The 20,852-nt window shown below is 37.1% G+C and overlaps 1 protein-coding gene and 1 long non-coding RNA gene across 2 annotated transcripts in view; one reads left to right on the top strand and one right to left on the bottom strand.

The window, feature by feature from the left end:
* Positions 1–20,852, top strand: part of LOC308636788 — a 682,020-nt gene that overhangs the window by 459,738 nt on the left and 201,430 nt on the right. The gene's annotated exons all lie outside the window — the stretch shown is intronic.
* Positions 606–20,428, bottom strand: LOC308635498 (leucine-rich repeat-containing protein 37A3-like; the record flags this gene model as incomplete). Its single annotated transcript, XM_081269931.1, has 11 exons — positions 606–701; positions 1,060–1,928; positions 2,228–2,704; positions 4,830–4,948; positions 6,254–6,328; positions 7,049–7,120; positions 11,895–11,975; positions 12,559–12,630; positions 16,447–16,518; positions 17,662–17,793; positions 20,364–20,428. 11 exons carry the CDS (start codon positions 20,426–20,428, stop codon positions 606–608), a joined length of 2,130 nt encoding a protein of 709 aa, XP_081126057.1.

Consider the following 20,852-nt stretch of genomic DNA (forward strand, 5'->3'; position numbering starts at 1 on the left):
AGGAAAGAAATCAGTGGTAGAATGAGAGTATATCAAAACTTTACAAAAATGAGAGTAACAAATTGTGGACATGGTTTTGGGTTGGATAAATTTTGCTACGATGACATCTCTGGCCACATTAGTCTTAATTTCTTAAGAAATTATAGCTTGTTCTCTTGGTTTCAATTTCTCAAAGATTCCCTGGAAATGAAGTTCCTTTAAAAGTCTCTGGGGCTGGGCACTGTGAAGCACACTTATAATCCCAGCTGCTTGGGAGGCTGAGGCAAAAGGATTATGAGTTCAAAGCCAGCCTCATCAATTTATCGAGGTACTAAGCAACTCAGTGAGACCCTGTCTCTAAGTAAAATACAAAAAAGGGCTGGAGATGTGGCTCAATGTTCAAACACCCTTGGGTTCAATCCCTGGTACCAAAAAGTAAAACAAATAAAAATCCCTAGAATATATTTTTCAATAAAAGAACAAAGCATAACTCAGTGTTAGTGACTGAAGAGAAATGTCAAGTAGTAGGTGGGGAAGGAGCTTTGGTTTTCAGGGTATACGTTCTAAATCTATTACAATGATAAGATGTATTCTGGAACCTGAATTGATTGTTGTCCTTACCTCAATCAGAAAATTATAATCAAAATCGTCACCACTACAGTCACAGATATTGCCAAGATGAGTTTGTTGTTATAACCATATCCCGGGACTCCTTTTGTAAGCTAAAAGAAAGAAAAAGAATAATTTTTATTAAGTAAAAAAGAGACTGGAAAGGATGAAAGTTAACTATTCAAAATTTCCATTCTTCCAGGTGAATAGCTTGCAGTTTCTTAAAGAACACACCAAATTTAATATGTTACATCTTATTATCACACATTTTTTCCCTATTATTTGTTTATCTTGTGTGTTAAGTCCACTTTATTCTCTAATGGAACAAAATGGGGATCACTGTCTTGGGGAAAGTTATGTGGCCAAGACAAGATGTGGACTAGAAGCCCCTGGTCTTCCTGCTTGAATGCTTCAATTGTATAACCTAAATGATGAAAAAGTCTGGGCTTCTTGTTCAATAGTTGCCCTCACCTCACTTGTCTCCTCATGCTCTTTGTTATCACCCTGGGCTTCTGTGCTCTCATTGATATAGTTCTCAGTTTTCCACTGGTCCGTATCCCATTCAGCCTTGGACACCTTGATTTCTTGCTGCTCACTGAGAAGCTTCATCAGGAGGCCTGTTCTGGAGATGAGCTTGGCACAGGCCAGTTGCACATAGGGCTCAGAGCAGTCCAATTTCAAAGTCCGAATAACATGAGAAATGAGCCTTCTCACGTCATTGTTGGGGATGAGGGACCGAAGTTGCTGGTTTAGCTGAATCTCAAACTGATCACCTGGGGATGCCGTCAATGGGTAGGATAAGTCTTCAGGCTTGGGTTGTGAGTCAGTGTTCGCGTTGAGGTATTCCCATTGTGTCTCATTGGTTTGTTGAACAGTTGGCATTATGTTGAAAGGAGTCACAGCAGAATCTACAGCCTCTGCAGCAGCGTTTTCATAGGTTGCATTTTCAGAGGTGGGTTCATCCAACACAGTAATGTTTGCTTCAAAAATACTTCTTTCAGAAGGAATTTTTGCAGTATTGTTTTCTGCAGGAACACTTTCTATAGGTTCTGAAAGAGCAGGTAGTCCTGAGAAAGGATTCTCCTGAGAATTCAGGTCTCCTAAAGATGAAAAGGCCCCTCGTGGGGGGGAATTTATGAGGCTCCTTATTGCAGAGAATGGGGGCCTCTTTGCAAGCATCAGTCTATTGTGCAAATTATCCTTTCTGAACTTTCGACTCACTTTGGCCTTGGGTATTCTGTGGGCTGCAAGAGGGTAAGTTTTATGAAAGCTGTGAGTTTTTTTGGAACACGTGACTGGTTTATCAGCCTTCATGCTTTTAACTCGAGCATTTGCATCTTCTAAAACAAAAAGGGTGTCGGTTAAGTCTTTTGTTTTGTCTCTGATCTCAGGCTGTAATTTTGAAATGCTGGAGGTGGGAGATTTGCCCAACAGATTTGCACTCTGTTTCCTTCCCATACTCTGTTTTCTCATTTCATTGAAGTGTCTTTTCCGTATGCCCTTCGGCCCCTTGATGACTCTGTTCACTCTCTGCAGCCTTTTCTCTACACTCCCAATCTCTGCTAGGCTGTTTTCCTGTGGTTGGGCAGTTTCCAATTTCTTTCGAAAGATTTGGCGTTTAAATTTGGGACCTAAAAGCCTAGATTGCATAAGCATGGCAGTTTTTTCTTTTTTTTTACCTCATCAATTTTTTCCTGAATTTCTGCATCTAACAAATTTTCCAGAAAATAAAACTTCTTTAATTTGTTTTTATAAGTTGAATTGTTGGATGCAGTTGAAAGAGAGGAGTTATTTGTATTGTTCTTCAAATATTCCATGGCATTACCTCCATCTTGTACGTTTGAAAAAAGCAGTTTAATGAATGGGAATAATGTTGACTCTACATCTTCTAGATTTCCCTCTGAGAAATATGGCAATATGTAATTTAATGCACTTATAACATCACTTTCATCATTGAAGTCTAGCTGTTCATTTAAGAATCCCGAAAAGGTGACACCATTTTTATCTGAAGCTGGCTTTTCAGGCTCAATAGAAAGCTCAGTGCTAGTGTTCTTCTTCCGGGCCTGTAACACCTTCATGAATGATCCTTCTGCATTCCCTACAGATGCATCTTGAACTGTCAAAAAGAAGAGACTACTTTTGATAACAGAAGACTGATGGACAGCTTTTTGTCAGTCCACAGCCATACATTCCAGCCAAACATTTAAGTGTCATTTGGAAGAAAGAAAAATAATTTCATAATTAAACCTATGAAATGGCAACAACACAAAGAAAAAAAAGACATCTTTTTTGACAAAGTGCTACTTAACTCAGAATATTCCACACTGTATATAAGAACTCTGTTTAGGACAGCCAATTGCCCAATACTCAATAAAAGCCCAATACTAGAAGAGAAATATTCATGGGCTCTGAGAGATTCTCTACAGATCAGCTGTGTCTCCTTACATTTACATACCCCATGCTGTCCCCGCTCAGATACAGAGGGGGCACAAGGCTTCCTCTATCCACCTCTTCAGTGTGTCATGTTCCTGCCACCATCACAGATGATCATGACAAAGGACATTCTTCCAAGGAGAATAAGAACCAAGATGCTAAAGCACAGGCTCCGCTCTTTCTGTTAACACATCCTCCCTCATCTGAACATGTCCTTTCCACCTACTCACCCAGTTCCTTCACCTGGCCCCAGTTCCCCATACATCTTAGGCTCCATAACAGATGCCTCTACACAGAAAACAAAACAACAACAACAACAACAAAAAAACCCCCACCATATCCATACTGGTTCTTTCCCTAAATTAAGGCAGGGATCTGGGATGTGAGTTAAAAGATTTTTAAGTTTGCCTGGTTCTATGCCTATGCTGAATGTGCAATAAATCTACAGAATAACAGCATTTTCTGGATAAACAATACTTGAGGTTCTGAAGTACAGTAATGGAAAAGCTATTTTTGTCAGAAGCCTTCCCTGTTTTCATATTAGATGTGAAAACTAGCAATTTTAGCTCTGGGAATCATCCAAAGCTTCTAACTACATGAGGTCAAGTGTACCATTGTGTAGCTGGATTTTTCTTTTTTCCTTTTTTTTGGTACCTGGGATTTGAACCCAGGGGCACTTAACCATTGAGCCACACCCCCAGGTCTTTTTTATTTTCTTATTTTGAGACATGGTCTCACAAAATTGCTTAGGGCCTCACTAAGTTACTGAGGCTGGCTTTGAACTTACAATCCTCCTGCCTCAGCCTCCCAAGCCACTGGGATTGCAGTCCACCATACCCAGCAATAGCTGGTTTCTTTCCCAGGAGAACTAAAAGTATTTTTTGTGTGGTGAGAGTCAAAGAGGAGGTAAGGTTGGAGACAAAAGAGGAATGTGGGTTAGAATTGGGTACAGAAGACCTGGGTTCAAGGCTATAGCACTTGACACCTCCCATCTTGTTTTCCTTATCTGTAAATGGAGATGAAAAATACTTGTTCTGCTCACCTCTGGGGGAAAAGGAAATAATGTAACTGGTGAAAAATCATTTTGAAAAATAAGTTATATGTATGTAATAAGTAGCAAAGTGCTATTAGTTATAATTTGCCCAAGATCACTGGTAGAGACCTATTTTTGAGCTATTTGGATATGAAAGCAACCACATTTTGAAAGTCATGAAATTAGTGCTAATAAACCTAATACACACAAAAACATTTGAAAGCACATGAATTACCTGAGGATAGAAAAGTTTGAGATTAAGAGAAGTTCAGAGTTGGATGGTCTAGGTGCAATTTCTTATTATAGAATCAGAAACTCCTAGGCTTCAAATAAAATATTTATTCTCTTTTATAAAGTTGCACAAACAGATCAAAATAGATTGATGCCTGCACTATAAGGCAGAGGACACTTGAGACCTAGTGTATAAAAAAATAGCTTACTAACTGCATTGTACTATATGAATAAGTTATCACTGGAAGACAAAGTACCAAGCAGAAAGCACAGGACACCATGTGTGGCCATTAATATTATTCCTTCTCCCTTCTATTCCTTTCTCTTCATCCTTAGGCATATGGAATAGCTATATTATTAAATTATAGCTGAAAACCTCACTTTGAGCAAGAGAGCAATCCAGAAATTTAGGGAGTTGAATTCTAGATAAATAAATAAAAATAAAGCAGTTTCATCATTAGTTTGAAAAATCTATGATCACCAGTTAAAAGTTGAATAACAAAACAAAAGTTAAGACATTTCTCATCAGGCAATTCAGACTCACGGCAACGTGTATTGTTTGTCCGACATGCACTGTCACATCGCAGCTTCACTGTCTTGCAGACAACTTCAATATTATTTTTAAACTGGCAGAGGCAGCAGGCCAAATGGCTAGGTAAGATCCTATAAATAGAAACACAGAGGATTAAGTTAATGGAAAAGGAGTTACTTGAGTAGTAGAAGAACAGTCCAAGGCTACCACAGGACAGTGTAGAAAGGAGTTCTTGATACATATAGCCTGGACAAGTTGGATAGAAACCAATGGTAAACTGCTTTTTTAATTATTATTTTTGTACCAGGGATTGGATCCAAAAGTGCTTAACCACTGAGCCATGTTCTCAGCAATTTTTATTTTTTGAGACAGGGTCTTACTAAATTGCTTAGGGCCTTGCTAAGTTGCTGAGGCTGGCTTTGAACTCATGATCCTCTTGCCTCAGCCTCCTGAGCAGACAGGATTATAGGCATGTGCCATGGTGCCTGGCATGTGGCTCTTGAATACTGTAAATATATAGGAAGGAGGAGGGAGATGCCCACCAGAAAGGAAAGCATGGCAGTGGGTATGGAAGGCCTAAATAAAAAAGAAATTAGAATTGGGTGACAGTAAAAACATCTCCTTTCAACTTAAAATCTTGCTCTGGGTTAGGAGTGCACAGAAAGATAGAATTCTAAGAAGGATCTGAATAAGTCTCCAACTACTAGAGTCCATATCTCAATTCCGTTTGAGAGTGGTAAATGGTAGACATTATTCTGGGCATAAACAATAGCTTAGTTTAACTCACATTGTGTGGCTAAACAACAATAGAGATCACATTGGCCAAATCTGGACACTTTGAACATGTAAAAGCATAAAGAGAAGAAACGTGCATAAAAATAGATATTAAATATCATCAGCTATTAAAGAAATGCAAATTAAAACCACAATGAGATACCACTACATTCCTACTAGTAGAAAGGCTAAAAAAATATTATTCCTTGAAACAAGGAATAACTTGAAACAAGGATTAGATGAAGACATGGAGAAACTGCAACTCTTCTATTCTGATAGTAGATATGCTAAGAATTATGCTAAGTGAAAGAAGCTAAAAATCTACTACTAGATGATTTTATTTATAAGACATTCTGGAAAATTTTAAACTATAGGGAAAGATAAAAGATTTGGTGGTTTGTAGGGGCTGGTGTAGGAGGAGTGGATGAATGCAAAGCAATGTAAGGGGCTATTTTGGGGATGACAAATGTTCTATATCATCAGGTGGTGGTAACTACATCACTATACATCAAACTGTACGCTTACAGTGTGAATTTTATTACATGAAAATTATACCTCAATAAAGTTAAGAAAATAATGTATTAAAATAATTTTAAATTCAAGATATGAAAAGAGACCTAAAAAAATCAAGTAAAATAAATCTAAGAAAAAAAATAACTTACAGTTTTTCCAATTCAAGAGTCATCAGGAGGATATTCTCAATTGTCGAAAGCGATACTTGAGTTGTTCCCATGTCTCTGAAAGAGAAAGCCAAGATATTCATGATGAACCCCAATAAATATTCTATACTTGAAAAAATATTTCAAGGACATGTGATAACTTCTATTTTGGCTTCTCATAAAACAAGCTGCCTTAAGAGTTTATTTCGCATAGAAGATAATTCCATAAAGCTCTTATTGAAGATACGTAAGTTTACTATTTGCACCATCAAATAATGATCTTGGCATTGAAAAATAGAACTTACATCTTTTTTAAATCATCATCTTACTTCTTATTTTCATATTGCATCATTTCTTTCTTTTTTTTTTAGATATAGATGGACACAATATCTTAATTTATATATTTTTATGTTGTGTCGAGGATTGAACCCAGTGCCTCACGCATGCAAGGCAAGCGCTCTACCACTGAGCTTTAACCCAAGCCCCTCTTTTTTTCTTTTTTAAAAATAATATACATGTATTCCTCTTTGCTTTCTGGGATAAATAATATATTCTTACATGTGTTTACATGTTCCATATCTGTAAGTGTTCTTTAATATGGCTGCCTTCTTCTGATGGCTGTCTTGCCCCATGATATATCCTTCCTTAACTCTTCTTTACCATAACATTTTTCTCCAGTAACTAATTAAAATTAAAATTATGACTTTCTAGTATTAATACAAAATACTTAACCCTTTGATGAAGTAAACAAGAAGAGCAGAAATCATATCTTGAGTTTAAAATTGTTGTAATACTTACAGATATTTTAATGCTGGCAATTTAAAAAGATATGAATCTTCAACAGTTGTCAGAGGATTACGACTGAGAATTCTGAAACATGCAATGGAATTAAAATTATATTTTCAACATGCATGAGACTACTTTTTTTTTTTTTTAAAGGGAGAGTGAGAGAGGAGAGAGAGAAAGAGAGAGAGAATTTTTAATATTTGTTTTTTAGTTCTCGGCGGACACAACATCTTTGTTGGTATGTGGTGCTGAGGATCGAACCCGCACGCATGCCAGGCGAGCGCGCTACCGCTTGAGCCACATCCCCAGCCCGAGACTACTTTTTTATAAAGAACTTATATGTTTAAAAAATATTTTGTCTTTATATATAAATCACCCTTAGAATTTTATAAGGCACTTTTTTATTTGGGAATTATCCAGCTCTCTAGAAGATAAAGTGGAAAAGAGAAAGAAAAAGAAAAAAGGAGGGGAAAAAAGTGAACACAAAGAAAAAATATGGCAAAGAATTTTCAGGTCAAAAACCCTAGAAGTAGGGCTGGGGATGTGGCTCAAGAGGTAGCGCGCTCGCTTGGCATGCGTGCGGCCTGGGTTCGATCCTCAGCACCACATACCAGCAGAGATGTTGTGTCCGCCGAGAACTAAAAAATAAATATTAAAAATTCTCTCTCTCTCTCTCTCTCTCTCTCTCTCTCTCTCTCTCTCTCTCTCACTCTCTAAAAAAAAAAAAGAGTATATCTTTAAAAAAAAAAAAAACAAACCCTAGAAGTAACTATACTAGTGGGAAGCCCTTGCCCTATAGGAAACAGTATTTTTAGTGCCTTCCATAGTTCAAGGTGTTTGTCTTTCATTTTTAGAAATTTAAAACATTTCATGGTCTAATTCACTTAGTTAAGAAAAAATATAGAACCAATTCCTTGGCTTGGAAGTCAAAGGAAAGAGGATAAAGTTTTAAGCAATGGAACTGGTAGAAGTCATGCTCCCAGCACCTACTGTCACTGGTATTTTTCTGTCACTTCAGAGCCTTTTCCCATAGCATGTAATCACCTGCTGACTTGTCAGTCTCCTGGCAGGGAGAGGGCAGGGATCTCATGTTACTATCATTGTCATTCCTGTGCCGGGTATAGTGCCGCAAATTTTCTAGGTATTAATAAATGTTTGTTGAATAAATAAATAACATTATGTTTACATGTAAATAAAATGAATAAATTCTCTCTTTTTGAGATGGGATCTCACTATGTTGCTCAGGGTGGCCTTGAACTCCTGGGCTCAAGTGATTCTCCTGCCATAGCCTCTGGAGTAGCTGGGACTATAGGAATGTGCCACAACACCAGAAATAAACTTTTTTTTTTGTATGCAGGATTGAACTAGGGGTACTCTACTAGTGAGCTATATACCCAGCTCTTCTTATTTTTTATTTTGAGACAGGGTCTTGATAAGTTGCCCAGGCTGGCCTTGAAACTGCTGAAGCTTGCCTCAAACTTGCAATCCTCTTGCCTCAGCCTCCCAGTGTAAATTTATTTTTTATGCAAATGTTTACTTTAAAATACTGAAAGATATTTCTTCAATTCATTAAAGCAAGCAAACAGAAAACAAAAAGACAAAAGAAATAGGAAAAAAGAAAAAGAAAATCTGACTTTAGCTTAACTCTACTCAAGAATCATTAGTGTATTCCTACAGAACACTTTTTTGGGGGGTCACCAGAAATAGTACCCAGGGGAACTTAACCACTGAGCCATATCTCTAGCCCTTTTTATGTTTTGAGATACAGCCTCACTAAGTTGCTAAGGCTGGCTTTGAACTTGTGATCCTCTTGCCTCAGACTCCTGAGCTACTGGAGTTTATAGGAATGTCTTACTAAACCTGGCTAGAACATTTTTTTAGTTGTTTCTTTATAATTATTCATAACATTTTAGGATTCATTTTAACATAATTATAAAAGCATGTAATGTAATTTGCTCTAATTCGGTCCCTAGTACTCTCTGTTCCCCCTCTTCTCCTTCCCCCTGTTCTCTCCCTTCTACTCTACTGATCTTTCTGCTATTTACTTATAGTTTTTAAGAATAATTATTGCAGCTAACATCTATTAGGCTGCCAGGCATCTATGATCAGCATTTCATATTTAATCCTCATAATAAGCTTATGTGGTAAATGTTATCATTACCCCATTTTACAAATGAAGAAACTGAGGCACAGAGAGGTTATATAACTTGTCCTAGGGCCACCAAACTAGTAAGAAGCAAAGCTGGAATTTGAACTCATTTCTGACCCCAAAGCCCATATAAAGAAAAAAAAGGGGGGGGGGTTTAAGACAGAAGACAGATGTTACTTTAACCTTAGCTTTGATTTCATCTGGAAGAGATATGATTATTACTACCATTTAAACAGTGGTACTTTACTAATAAGCTCTTGGCACATCTTTTTTCAGGTTCAAAATAGTCTAACATACTGCTAAGTTGTTGCATCAGTGTTTGTCAATAATAGAAAGTCCTTATTCGAGAGATTTACCAGGTTGTATTACATGGAACCCAGAGGTGAATCCAGACTTTGTGGGGCCTGAAACTTATCTAATTTGGGAAATGACCTCTGATAAAAACATGCAAAATTTATGTATATAGAAATTGGGAGGGCCGGGTGTGGTGTCACACTCCTGTAATCTCAGTGGCTTGAGAGGCTGAAGGAGGAAGATCGCAGGTTCAAAGCCAGCCTTGGCAATGGAGAGGCACTACACAACTCAGTGAGACCCTGTCTCTAAATAAAATACAAAATAGGGGTGGGGATGTGGCTCAGTAGTTGAGGGCCCCTGAGTTCAATCCCCAGTACCAACAAAAAAAAAAAGGAAAGGAAAAAGAAAAAGAAAAAGAAATTCTGAGGGCCCCAATCAGAACCTTAGAAGAGACCTGTGCAAGGGAGGAGACCCAGAGCTTAGGTTCCATTCAATTCATGATATATCTACATCAGCTGAGACCTCTGAACAAACTTTTATAGTTCAGGGAAAATTGGTATTTTAACTTATAAACACCCCAGTACATTCATATTGATCATAAAATTACCGGCATCTTCCCTTGGCAAGTTGCCTTTGGAAAGAAATTTAAGAGGCTTATCTCTCACTATGGCAAGTGTTTCCTGAAGCAAAATGGCTTTATCTATTAGAAAAATTTTACCCAAAACAAAAGTGCTCAGCTCCCAATACACACTTGGTGGATCGTGACTGTTGTGCCAATCTTTTTTTTTTTTTTTCCCTCTCTTTTTGGTACTGGGGATTGAACTCAGGGGCACTTAACCACTGAGCCACACCCCCCAGCTCTTTTTTGTATTTTATTTAGAGACAAGGTCTCACTGAGTTACTTAGGGATTTTGCTAACTTGCTGAGGCTGGCTTTAAATGCATAATCCACCTGCCTCAGCCTCCTAGCTGCTGGGATTATAGGCGTGTGTCACTGTGCCCAGCTCTTTTCTTCTTTTTTAAGAGACAGGTCTTACTATGTTGCCCAGATTGGCCTTGAACTCCTGTCTTAGCCTCCCAAATGGCTGGGACCACAGCTGTGCACCTTGTCTGGCTCAATGTGCCAATCTATGAAAGCAACTATGAATTGGTCTGAGAGGCAGAGCTCCATTCGCATTGCATGATATGAGTGTTAATGTCCATTGCCAGTTGGCTCTGAGTTCTCATCATGAAGCAAATGCCTTTTTCTGTTCAGATGAACACAGAAACTAGAGATAAGTTGGTGCCTCCTCCATTATGAGTCTTTGTGACCCACCACCCATCCCTGCTTTGTTTGAAAAGTAGACTCTCCATATTCTTTCCCCAAGTTAGGCTTCAGCAAATTGATGAGGGGGAGGAGAAGGCTGCAATAAATGAGCATCTGAAGGAAAAGTTAATCCAGCTCCAGGCATACCATAACCATCCCTTCATGGAACCCAAAATGAACCATGTGAACCTGGATTCCTGATCCATGAGACAGGTGAACAATTTTTTCCAAAATTGAGTTGAGGGGAGAACTTTCACCTTGAGTCTTAAATCCCTTTCAGGGGTTAGGGGTATATGTTGCTCAGTGCCAGAGTGCTTGGCTAGAATGCCCAAGGCCCTGGGTTCCATCCCCAGCACCGAAAAACAAAACAAATCAAATAAATAAGTAAAAACAAAATTTCCTTTTGAGCTGAAAGGAAATAAAACCCATACTTCTTGTTGAGGGTAGTCAGGAAAGAAAGTATATGTAATTAGGTCAGAGCAATGTATTTTCTTTACAAATGTTTTTTACACTATATCATAAACATCATCTTTCTCACACCTCTTGCTGCCTACATACAATTCATGACTTCAGAGGCAGGTATTTTTAGAAAAATAATGCTCTGGGTGATTGGGGAGAGAGGTCCCCTGAGCCAATTCGTTTCTGCTTTCCATTGAGAAAGCACCTGCATCTGTGCTCCCTGGAGGGCTTTATGCTAAACTTCATTCTTTGTAGCCCTGTTGCATATATTTAAGCAGTTAGGGACTCTAAATGTGAGATTGAATCAGAGTTAAACTCAAAAATGAAATTCAAGGACAATTCACATGTCAGAGCATCATCACTGAGACTACCATGGCAATGCTAATTTGGGTGTTGCTTGCATGATGCTTTCTATTATCTATGCCAGAGATCAGTGCTAGGGAAAGCAGAGCATGTCCTATATAAATTACAAGTCTCTTGGCTTCTCTGTACCTTAGTTTCCTCATTTGAAAAGAATGAATGGATCTTAAGACATACTTCTCAGAATAAGACAGGGCTTACATCAAGCTAACCAATAACTGTATAACGTTTTTAACACATAGTTTTGGGTTTTTTTTTTTTGTACATGCGTGTATCTTCTATTTCACTTACAACTTGTGTAAAAACTGCAGTCCATGCCATGCCTGAAATGTTCCAAAGCCCAGTTCTGTGAGTAAATTGCAACCAAGGTTTCTACAAAAAAGAAAGCCAAAGAAGAAGGAGAAGAAAAAAGATATTCTTTCAGAACATTTATCATTTGGCAGTGATTCTAACTTATATATGATGAAATGTAACCTCAATACTTTTTCCACACACTAAAGAAATCTTGCTGTGGAAGATCCTGACTTATGACTTATATTTCTGCGTTTATACATGCAGAGGCTTAGCTATAAAACAGTGAATGCTCAAAAACTACTTGTGATATTTTACTTCTCTAAAACAGGGCTTCACAACTTCAATGCTATTGACATTTTGGGCTGGAAAATTCTTGTTGTGGAGTTTTGTCCTGTATATTGTAGATGTTTAGCAGCATCCCTGGTGTCTGGCCACTAGATGCCAAAATGTCACCTGGGTATAAAATCACACTAATTGAACCACTGCTCTGTAATGACTCATTTCAATCCATGTATAATAATTCTCATACTTATCTTTGCTAGATACTAAAAAGATTTTCTATATAACTTTAGTAACTTTTTACTAATAAATTTTAATCATAATTTCAAATGAGTAGCAAGGGGGTTTATAAAATTTCAAATATCATCAAGTTGTAACTTACATAAATTGCAAAAAAGGTAGTGGTTCAAATGTACGTCTTTCGATAGATTGTATTTTATTGCAGGATAAATCTCTAGGAAAAGTAAAAGGAAAATATTGCCTTGATTAGATATTAGCTATCTAATTAGTATGAATAAATAGAATCCAGAATTGATAATATTGAATACCTAGTTTTTGTTTAAATTCTAAACCTTTGGACTTATATTTTAATTTTTTAGAGTTTTTAACCCTGCCCACTTTTCTCTTGAGTCTCACTTTCATAAGTAAAATATACAACTTTATATCTTGACAGGTTTTGATATAGTCTTTCCTGACAGTAGGATAATTATTATGTGACCTTTTACAGTTTTATCAAGTTCAAGATTATGAGCTACAAGTATTAATTTCTGCATGTAATTTTTAAAATTAAAGGGAATATTCTCATGTTCCTGGCTTAATTTGGTTTTTCTTTCACACGTGTGTGTGTGTGTGTGTGTGTGTGTGTGTGGTACAGGGGATTGAACCCAGGGCCTTGTGCGTGCTAAGCAAGCACTTTAACACTGAGCTATACCCCTAGTCCTTTATTCTATTTTTCTAACCCAGTTTTAATACTAGAAGAAAAAGATACCTTTCAAATCATTTGAAAGACAGTTACTCCTCTAATTAATACATGTCTTTGAACTAATTCAGAGTTGTACTTTCTATCATACTAATGGAAACTCATTTTGGTTTCATATTACCTTAATACTCCATGAAGTACCTGCTTCGGCTGTGTAGTGATGGGACAATGAAAAACAACATGGAACTGGATTTTTATTTGAAAACACCCATTCTGATTAGAGTTGACTCTCTTACTTCCACAGATTTCAGCTTGTTCCTCACTTTTCACCTGGATGGGTAGAACTGTCATGACTGGTGTCTCCAACTCTAGGCTCTCCCTTTCTAATCAATCCCGAACTCAGTCACCAGTTAGGCTGTCTAGAATTGGTTCTTAAAGACCAGTATTACCTGGGAACTTTTGAAGAATGCAAAATTCTCAGCCCTACTCCAGAATGACTGAATCAGTAACTATGAGGGTGGTATCCAGAACCAAGTTCTACAAAGTCCTCCAGGTGAATCTGAGACTCAAGGTTGTTTTAGAGCACTGCAGATGGTTCCCCACCACGGCTCCTTTGCTTGGCACTCAAAGTCCTAGAAGGTTGGGTTCCATTCTCCCTCTTGTGCCCTATAGGTGCCCATGGCACTCCTCAAACACATTTCTGTGTTTTGCCTTTCTCCCACTCTCCCTTTGTAAGCTTTGTATATTTTCCCTAAGATGCCTATCTGATGATTCCCAGAGTGAGGCCCTTCGAGGTCCTGTTGAAACAGCACTGCCGTAGGAACATTTTCCTTAAACCAATTGGAAATCTTTTCTCCTCTTTTGTGCTGTAGACACAATTTATACCTCTTAGTGCCCATATCCATTTGTTTTCAATTCAATTGTTTTTGTATCCCATTTCTTCTGATACAAACTCTTTGAAAGCCTGCACTGGGTCTTGCTCATCTGTGTTGCCCTCCAGGTTTAAAACTGACACAAGTATTTGAGAAACTAAAATATTTATAAAATAAATGAATATCTAGGGAGTGAGGAGGGGGACAAAAATGACTAGTTAAAAAAGAATGCAGTTTGTGACTTCACAGCTGGCCCTTCTGCTGCACCTCTTTAGCACTTTGTCATCCACTGGGTACTTGCTGCATTATGGTTTGAGCTTAGCCTTGTCTCCTCTGTGAGCCCCTAAGTTCCTAAAGAAGAGGAACCTGTCTTACTCATCTTTGTCCTTCCAATACTAGGGAACAGTGTTTGGCATATTCTTTTGAGCTCTTTTTTATTGGTTAGTGTTTTTTTTTAAATAAATGCAAATATATATGCTAACATGAAGTAATCAGCTAACAAAGTCTTACATAGTAGAAATAATGAAAAGTCTACTCCATTAAGCAGTTATCTCATTTGTTTTCTCCAAACCACGTTTGTTTGAGGCAAAAGTGACTAAAACCACCAATACAAAAGCAATTGTCCCTGAGGGCCTAGGAGGTTTGATAATTCAAAGGACTACTTTTAGTATCATGTGAAGCTCTTTATACTCACTTCTTTTAAGCCTTCTACATCTGAAAAAAGAATATATATACTAAAAACATCATTAGTTAGCTTAATAGGGTTAATGACCCACACATATCTAGATACCACAGACAAAGGATAAAAATGAAGCTATCACAGCAAAGAACCTAAATTATCTTTAACCAGATAAAAATACTATGTAAGTGTTCCCTCCTTGACAATAATAATAGAGAGATTTTAATTTTGTGAATAATGAAAAGTTATAGGCATTTCTGATCTGCTTACTTAGTGTAAACGTTTCAAGCTACACCATTTAACCATCATTTCAAATATCTATTTTCTGGAGGGGGATACTGAGATTGAACCCAGGGACACTTTAAAACTGAGCCATATCCCCAGCCCTTTTAATTTTTTATTTTGAGATTGGGTCTCACTAAGTTGATTAGAGCCTTGCTAAATTGCTGAGGCTGGCCTTGAACTTGCAATCCTCCTGCCTCGGGCTCCTGAACTGCTGGAATTACAGGCATGTACCACCATGCCCAACTTTTTCACATTTTTTATTGGTGTATTATAGTTGTACATAATGCTGGGATTTGTTGCTACATATTCATACATGCACACAATGTAACAATAAACTTTGGCCAATATCATTCCCCAGCACTTCCCCCTTCTCTCCCTTCTTCTCACCCCTTGGTTCCTTTCCTTTTTTCTACTGATCTCCTTTTGATTTTCATGAGCCTCACCCCCATCTTTCTTTTCTTTTTTCCTCTCTAGTGTCCCCACATGAGAGAAAACATATGACACTTGACCTTCTTTATACTTCTGTGTTTGGCAAATATCTATTTTTAATGAAGGTATGTCAATTCCTGCATTGAAATCCTTAATACTGGTATGTTCTTCAGTAGCTTAGTAGTCTTGAAAATATTATTATGTAATTTACTTACTTAGTTATTTAGTCTTTTTTTGTTGTTCCAGGGATTGAACTCAGGGGCACTCAACCACTAAGCCACACCCCCAGCCCTATTTTGTATTTTATTTAGAGACAAGGTCTCACTGAGTTGCTTAGCACCTTGCCCTTGATGACATTGGCTTTGAACTTGCAATCCTCCTGTCTCATCCTCCTGAGCCACTGGGATTACAGGTGTATGCCATCATGCTGGCCATCATGCTGGCTAGTTATTTAGTCTTTAAGCATTAATTTAATTCAGTTTAATTGTTAAAACATTCTAATTAATGGCATTCAAATGAATATAGGTGGCCTATTTTTTTTTCTCTCCTGTAGGCACCAAACTGAGGTTAACTTTAATTCCCGCTGTTCTACTAATCCAACTTTTTAAAACCTTATTTGCAAAGGCCAGATAGTAAATATTTTAGATTTTGCAGGCCACATACGATCTCTGCTACATATTCTTTCCTATTTATTTTACAGCATTTTAAAAATGTAAAAATAATTCTTAGTTAATGAGCTGTATAAAAATTGACTGGATTGGTTTTGATCCATGGGCTGTAAACTAGATATAAATACATGAAACACTTATAAAACAAGGTTCATATGAGTGTTAGTAATTGCTCTGATCTTATTACCACTTTTCCACTGTAAGTGGAGTTTTTTTTCCCATCCGTATCTTGTCTATATAATTTTTAAAACTAAAAATGCTTAGGAGGTATTTAATGCTGGAGATGGGTTAAAATCTATACTCACTTACACAATCACAGAATTTAATTGCTGGAAGAGATTTTACAGATTATCTAATATGAACCCCTTATTCATTAGATAACCCATAACTCACAGATAAATATGATTAACTAACTTACAAATACTGGAGGGATAGCAGGCCTTCAAAGGAATCTTTGTGTAATTCAGTCAGGGAATTTTCACTGAGAATTCTGAAAGATGAAAAGGTTATTTCTGGACCAAAATTCAGCACAAAGTTGGAGAATATCCAGTGGTAAAAAAGTATGAGAAAATGAATGTTGTCATATTCTCTTGCCAGGAGTATAAGGTGGCATAGCCTTTTTTCGGGTAGCTAAAATTTCATATCTACAATAGTCTTCACCCCCCAAAATCTCATTTCTATTCTATAGAATTATATGCCCATGTTCACAAAGAAGTATGTTTATTGACATTAAGCATGTGAACAGGAAAACCATATACACTCTAAACATACATCAGTAAGGGAATTATTTTTAAATAAATCATGATATGTTCATACTATGGAATATTATGCATGAGTTCAAATGAATAGAGTAGGTTCTGTGTACTAAAAAGAAACCTGACATATGATGAAGTGAAAGAGTCAAGTTGCATGAATGTTACCATTTATGTAAAAAAAGATAATAAAACCATGCAACAAACCTATTTTGCTATATGTAAATATATGTGTAGGCAAATGCATGGGGAAAGATCCAGAAGGGTATATATACCAAACTCAGAGTAGTGGTTTCCTCAGGGGTGGAGGGTTAGAGCACAGGGATGGTATCACTACCTGTTATTTCATATTTACTCATTAAGAATGTAATTATGTATTACTTACAAAATGGAAAATAAATTTAAATTGTTTTTTACTTACTTCAAAGAGGGTCCACGAAATTGAATTTTTATTTATTTTTTTGCTGTGGTCCTGGGGATGGAATCCAGGTCCTCACTTCATGCTAGGCAATTACTCTACTTACTACTAAGTTACAAACCCAGTCCCCATGAAATTTAATTTTTAAAATAACTACCAAATTTCACTCAATACAGGCTGAATTGATTTATGGAGGGGAAAACCTTTTTCTAACAGAATTGACCTCAACATTCTAGACTAAGAAGGATCTTACAATGCATTTTTTTTTTTGTATTCATGTTTTTTTTTTTTTTTTAAATATCTTTTTTTTAATATTTATTTTTTAGTTCTCGGCGGACACAACATCTTTGTTGGTATGTGGTGCTGAGGATCGAACCCGGGCCGCACGCATGCCAGGCGAGCGCGCTACCGCTTGAGCCACATCCCCAGCCCTTGTATTCATGTTTGGAGAGAATATACTCACAGTTTCTCAGCCCAACGGTAAGATTTCCATATGTTTTCTTCAATGTAAGAAATAACGTTTCCTTGGAAATTCCTGTGAAGAAACAGTTTATACTTTTGAATAAGTAGGGGAAAAAATGAACAGAAAAAGTAAAACAATCATGGAAAACTCATGGAGAACATTCAAATATAGAAAAAACAAACAAAACAAAAACCCAGCTTTCTAATTTTCAGAACTATCAGCTTCCCCGTTTCACAATAAGATAATAATATGAGCCACTGGCACAAATGATAAAGCAGAAGTTTAACTTCCTATCTGTCGAATTTCAACAGAAAAATGGGCAAGAATTTACCATATTAACAAATATGAATTAAGAAACACATTGCAAGTGACACCAAAGCTTTGCCTAAGTGCCCTCTGTTGAAATATCTCCAGGTATTAGGAGGATAAGGACAATTAGAAATCACGGATGTGATTCTAATTGTGTGCTGATGTGGAAAGATCTCTTGAACATGTTGCATAGAAAACAAGCATGAATCACAGTGTTTTTTTTTCTTTTTTAAACTTCATCAGGGAAAATTATGCATAGAAGAGAAAGCAGAAAGAAAGACACACACCAATATGTAACAGGGGTCATCTTATGGGTGGTAGGGCATGGACAAGGGGTGAAAAAGGATAGAGGTATAGATTTTCACTTTGATCCAATATACTTCTGTTGATTTTTTTTTTTAATGTGAGAATGTATCTATGAATGACATATTTAAAGAAGCTGTTAAATTATGTTCAGTTTCAACTCTGCAGATACCTTCAACTTTTTTTTAAAAACTCTGTTCTTATCCCTTAGCAATAACTTTTCTGTTTATACATCTTTACCTAGACTTTTTCTTGGCGTTTGAGGTTGGAGGATAAGCCTGCTCATCTAGTGGACAAAGGCCTAGTGGACATTTCCACTCAACCAGAAGCCTTCTGAGGGCTTTATGTTCCCCACTAAGAAACGGCTAAGAGTGAACTCATTTCTCTCCAACTGGCTTTCCTTCCTGGTGTTGTTTTCCACCTGCTACATCACCAGCATTCTCATTTTTTATCCAGGACAAAACTCGTGGAGCCATATTTTATTTTTCTCTTTTCTGTACACCTCATCCCCTAACTCTTTTAGTCAATCATTAAAGCATTTGTTATTCTTCTAAAGCTCCCAGGATTTTTTTTCCTTTTAACAGACTAAAGTCATACCCTAAAATATTTTTAATATCTTACTTTTAAAACCTGGCATTTTTATTTGTTATCAAACAGAATAAATTGATGGAATTTGATTTTTTTGTTCTTTTATTTGTCCTTTTTAGTTATGGCAGTAGAATGTATTTTGACATATCATACACACATGGAGTATAACTTCCCATTCTTGTTGTTGTACATGACGTGGAGTTACACTACTTGTGTATTCATATATGAACATAGGAATGTTATATCTGATTCATTCTATTGTTTTTCCCATTCCCATTCCAACCTCCTTCCCCCACTCCCCCTTGCACTCCCAGGATTTTCTTTCTACTCTATCACAACCACTCTGATTAAGCTCCTTCTTGCTTTACTCATAGATTTTGCTAAAGTTTTCTAGGTGGCCCCATTGAATTAAGCTTTCTCTTCTAGATCACTCTAAAAATGGATTATAAAATTATCTTCCTGTTTTAGTTATTTTTATCTCTTGCTTGAAAACTTTCAGTGGCTCTTCATTTCTCACTGTGTAGCTTTCAAACATCTATAGTTGATATTTAGGATTTTTCATATTACCTTTCATTGATTCTAACCCAATACTTTGTAGGCCCACTAGTCTACCAAATCCTGGTCATTCTTGCAGCCATTCCTTTGTGTAGATATACTTCCCGTTTTTTTCTTTAAAATTATAGCCACTTTCAAGCACCAGGTAACATTTAAGCCTATCTGTACAGCTTTCCCAACATCCCTACTTCAGTAATGAAAGATTCTGAAGAATTACAGCACATGTGGTCTGCATCCTCTTTTATTACTTAATTATATATCATCTCAATTTTTAGTCTTCTTCCCACCTATCATTTTTGTGTTCTGTAAACAATGTCATATTTCTGTGGCTCCCATACTACTTAGCCCTCAGTTGGGCACAAAATGGATGTTATATGAAAGCCAAGGCTAAGATGAATTCTGGACATAACTGAGGGACTGAATAATAATATTAACAGCTAGTATTCATATATGATAGGCACTGACATGAGTATTACATGTACTCTCTCATCTAAATTTCACAAAAATCCTATGAACCGGTAACTATCATAATCCCCATTTTCCAAATAAGGAAACTGAGACATAGAGCTTTTTTGCCCAAGGTCACAACGCTAATAAATGAAAGATCTGGGTTCAAAGTCTTATTCTAGAATCTACTCTTAACCACTTGGTTGTATCATCATTAATGAGATGAGTTGTAAAGCAGATGGAGCAAAATGGTAAAGCTTAAGCAATGATATGATAGGGCTAAATAAAAATGGGTAAGAAAATAAAGGATGATCACAAGTGAAAGACTGGAGAAAGGGCACAATAGTAAGAAGGAAAAAGAGGATATGGAGAATTGACAAGCAAAAACTAAAAGCAAAAAGTCAATCAATGTGGGTTGGGGAGATGAGAAAGGCCCAGGAGACCCTTGAGGAAAAGGTTAGACAGAATGCAGAGCACAAATGAGGAAAGGTGATTCTTACAAGACTGCGAAGGTGCCATTGTAGCTGTAGGGCTCTATTACAGGCACTCGGTGGAGTTTCTGCATTGGGGCGAGACCAACACACAACAGTGTCTCATCTTGGCAAGTACAGAGCTCACATATATTAGCGTTCTTGGTGACATTTTCTTCCTTTTCTGTGGCATAAATTTCGGGGAAATGAGTTGTGGTTTGGTCTGGCTCCACTTGTGGAATTGTGAATTCAGTCATATTTGTTTGCTGTGAGTTGTTTCAGTTGTTGAAAGAGTTGTAGGAGTTGTAGAACTTTCAGTTGCCACACTGGGTAGTGCAGTCAGGGTAACTGTCACGTCTGGAGGTTGAACTCCAACACTAGATGACTCCGACACCAGAGCTGTACTTATTGTTGGAAGTGTAATCTCATAATATACAGGAGGTTTCGCTATAATCTCTTTATATGGCTCTGGAAGCTGAATTGGCTTCCCCGGCAAGGTTTGAGAAGACGCAACATCAA

The sequence above is a fragment of the Spermophilus citellus genome (assembly GCF_964194105.1).
Source record: "Spermophilus citellus genome assembly, chromosome: 17".
Classification (NCBI taxonomy): Eukaryota; Metazoa; Chordata; class Mammalia; order Rodentia; family Sciuridae; genus Spermophilus; species Spermophilus citellus.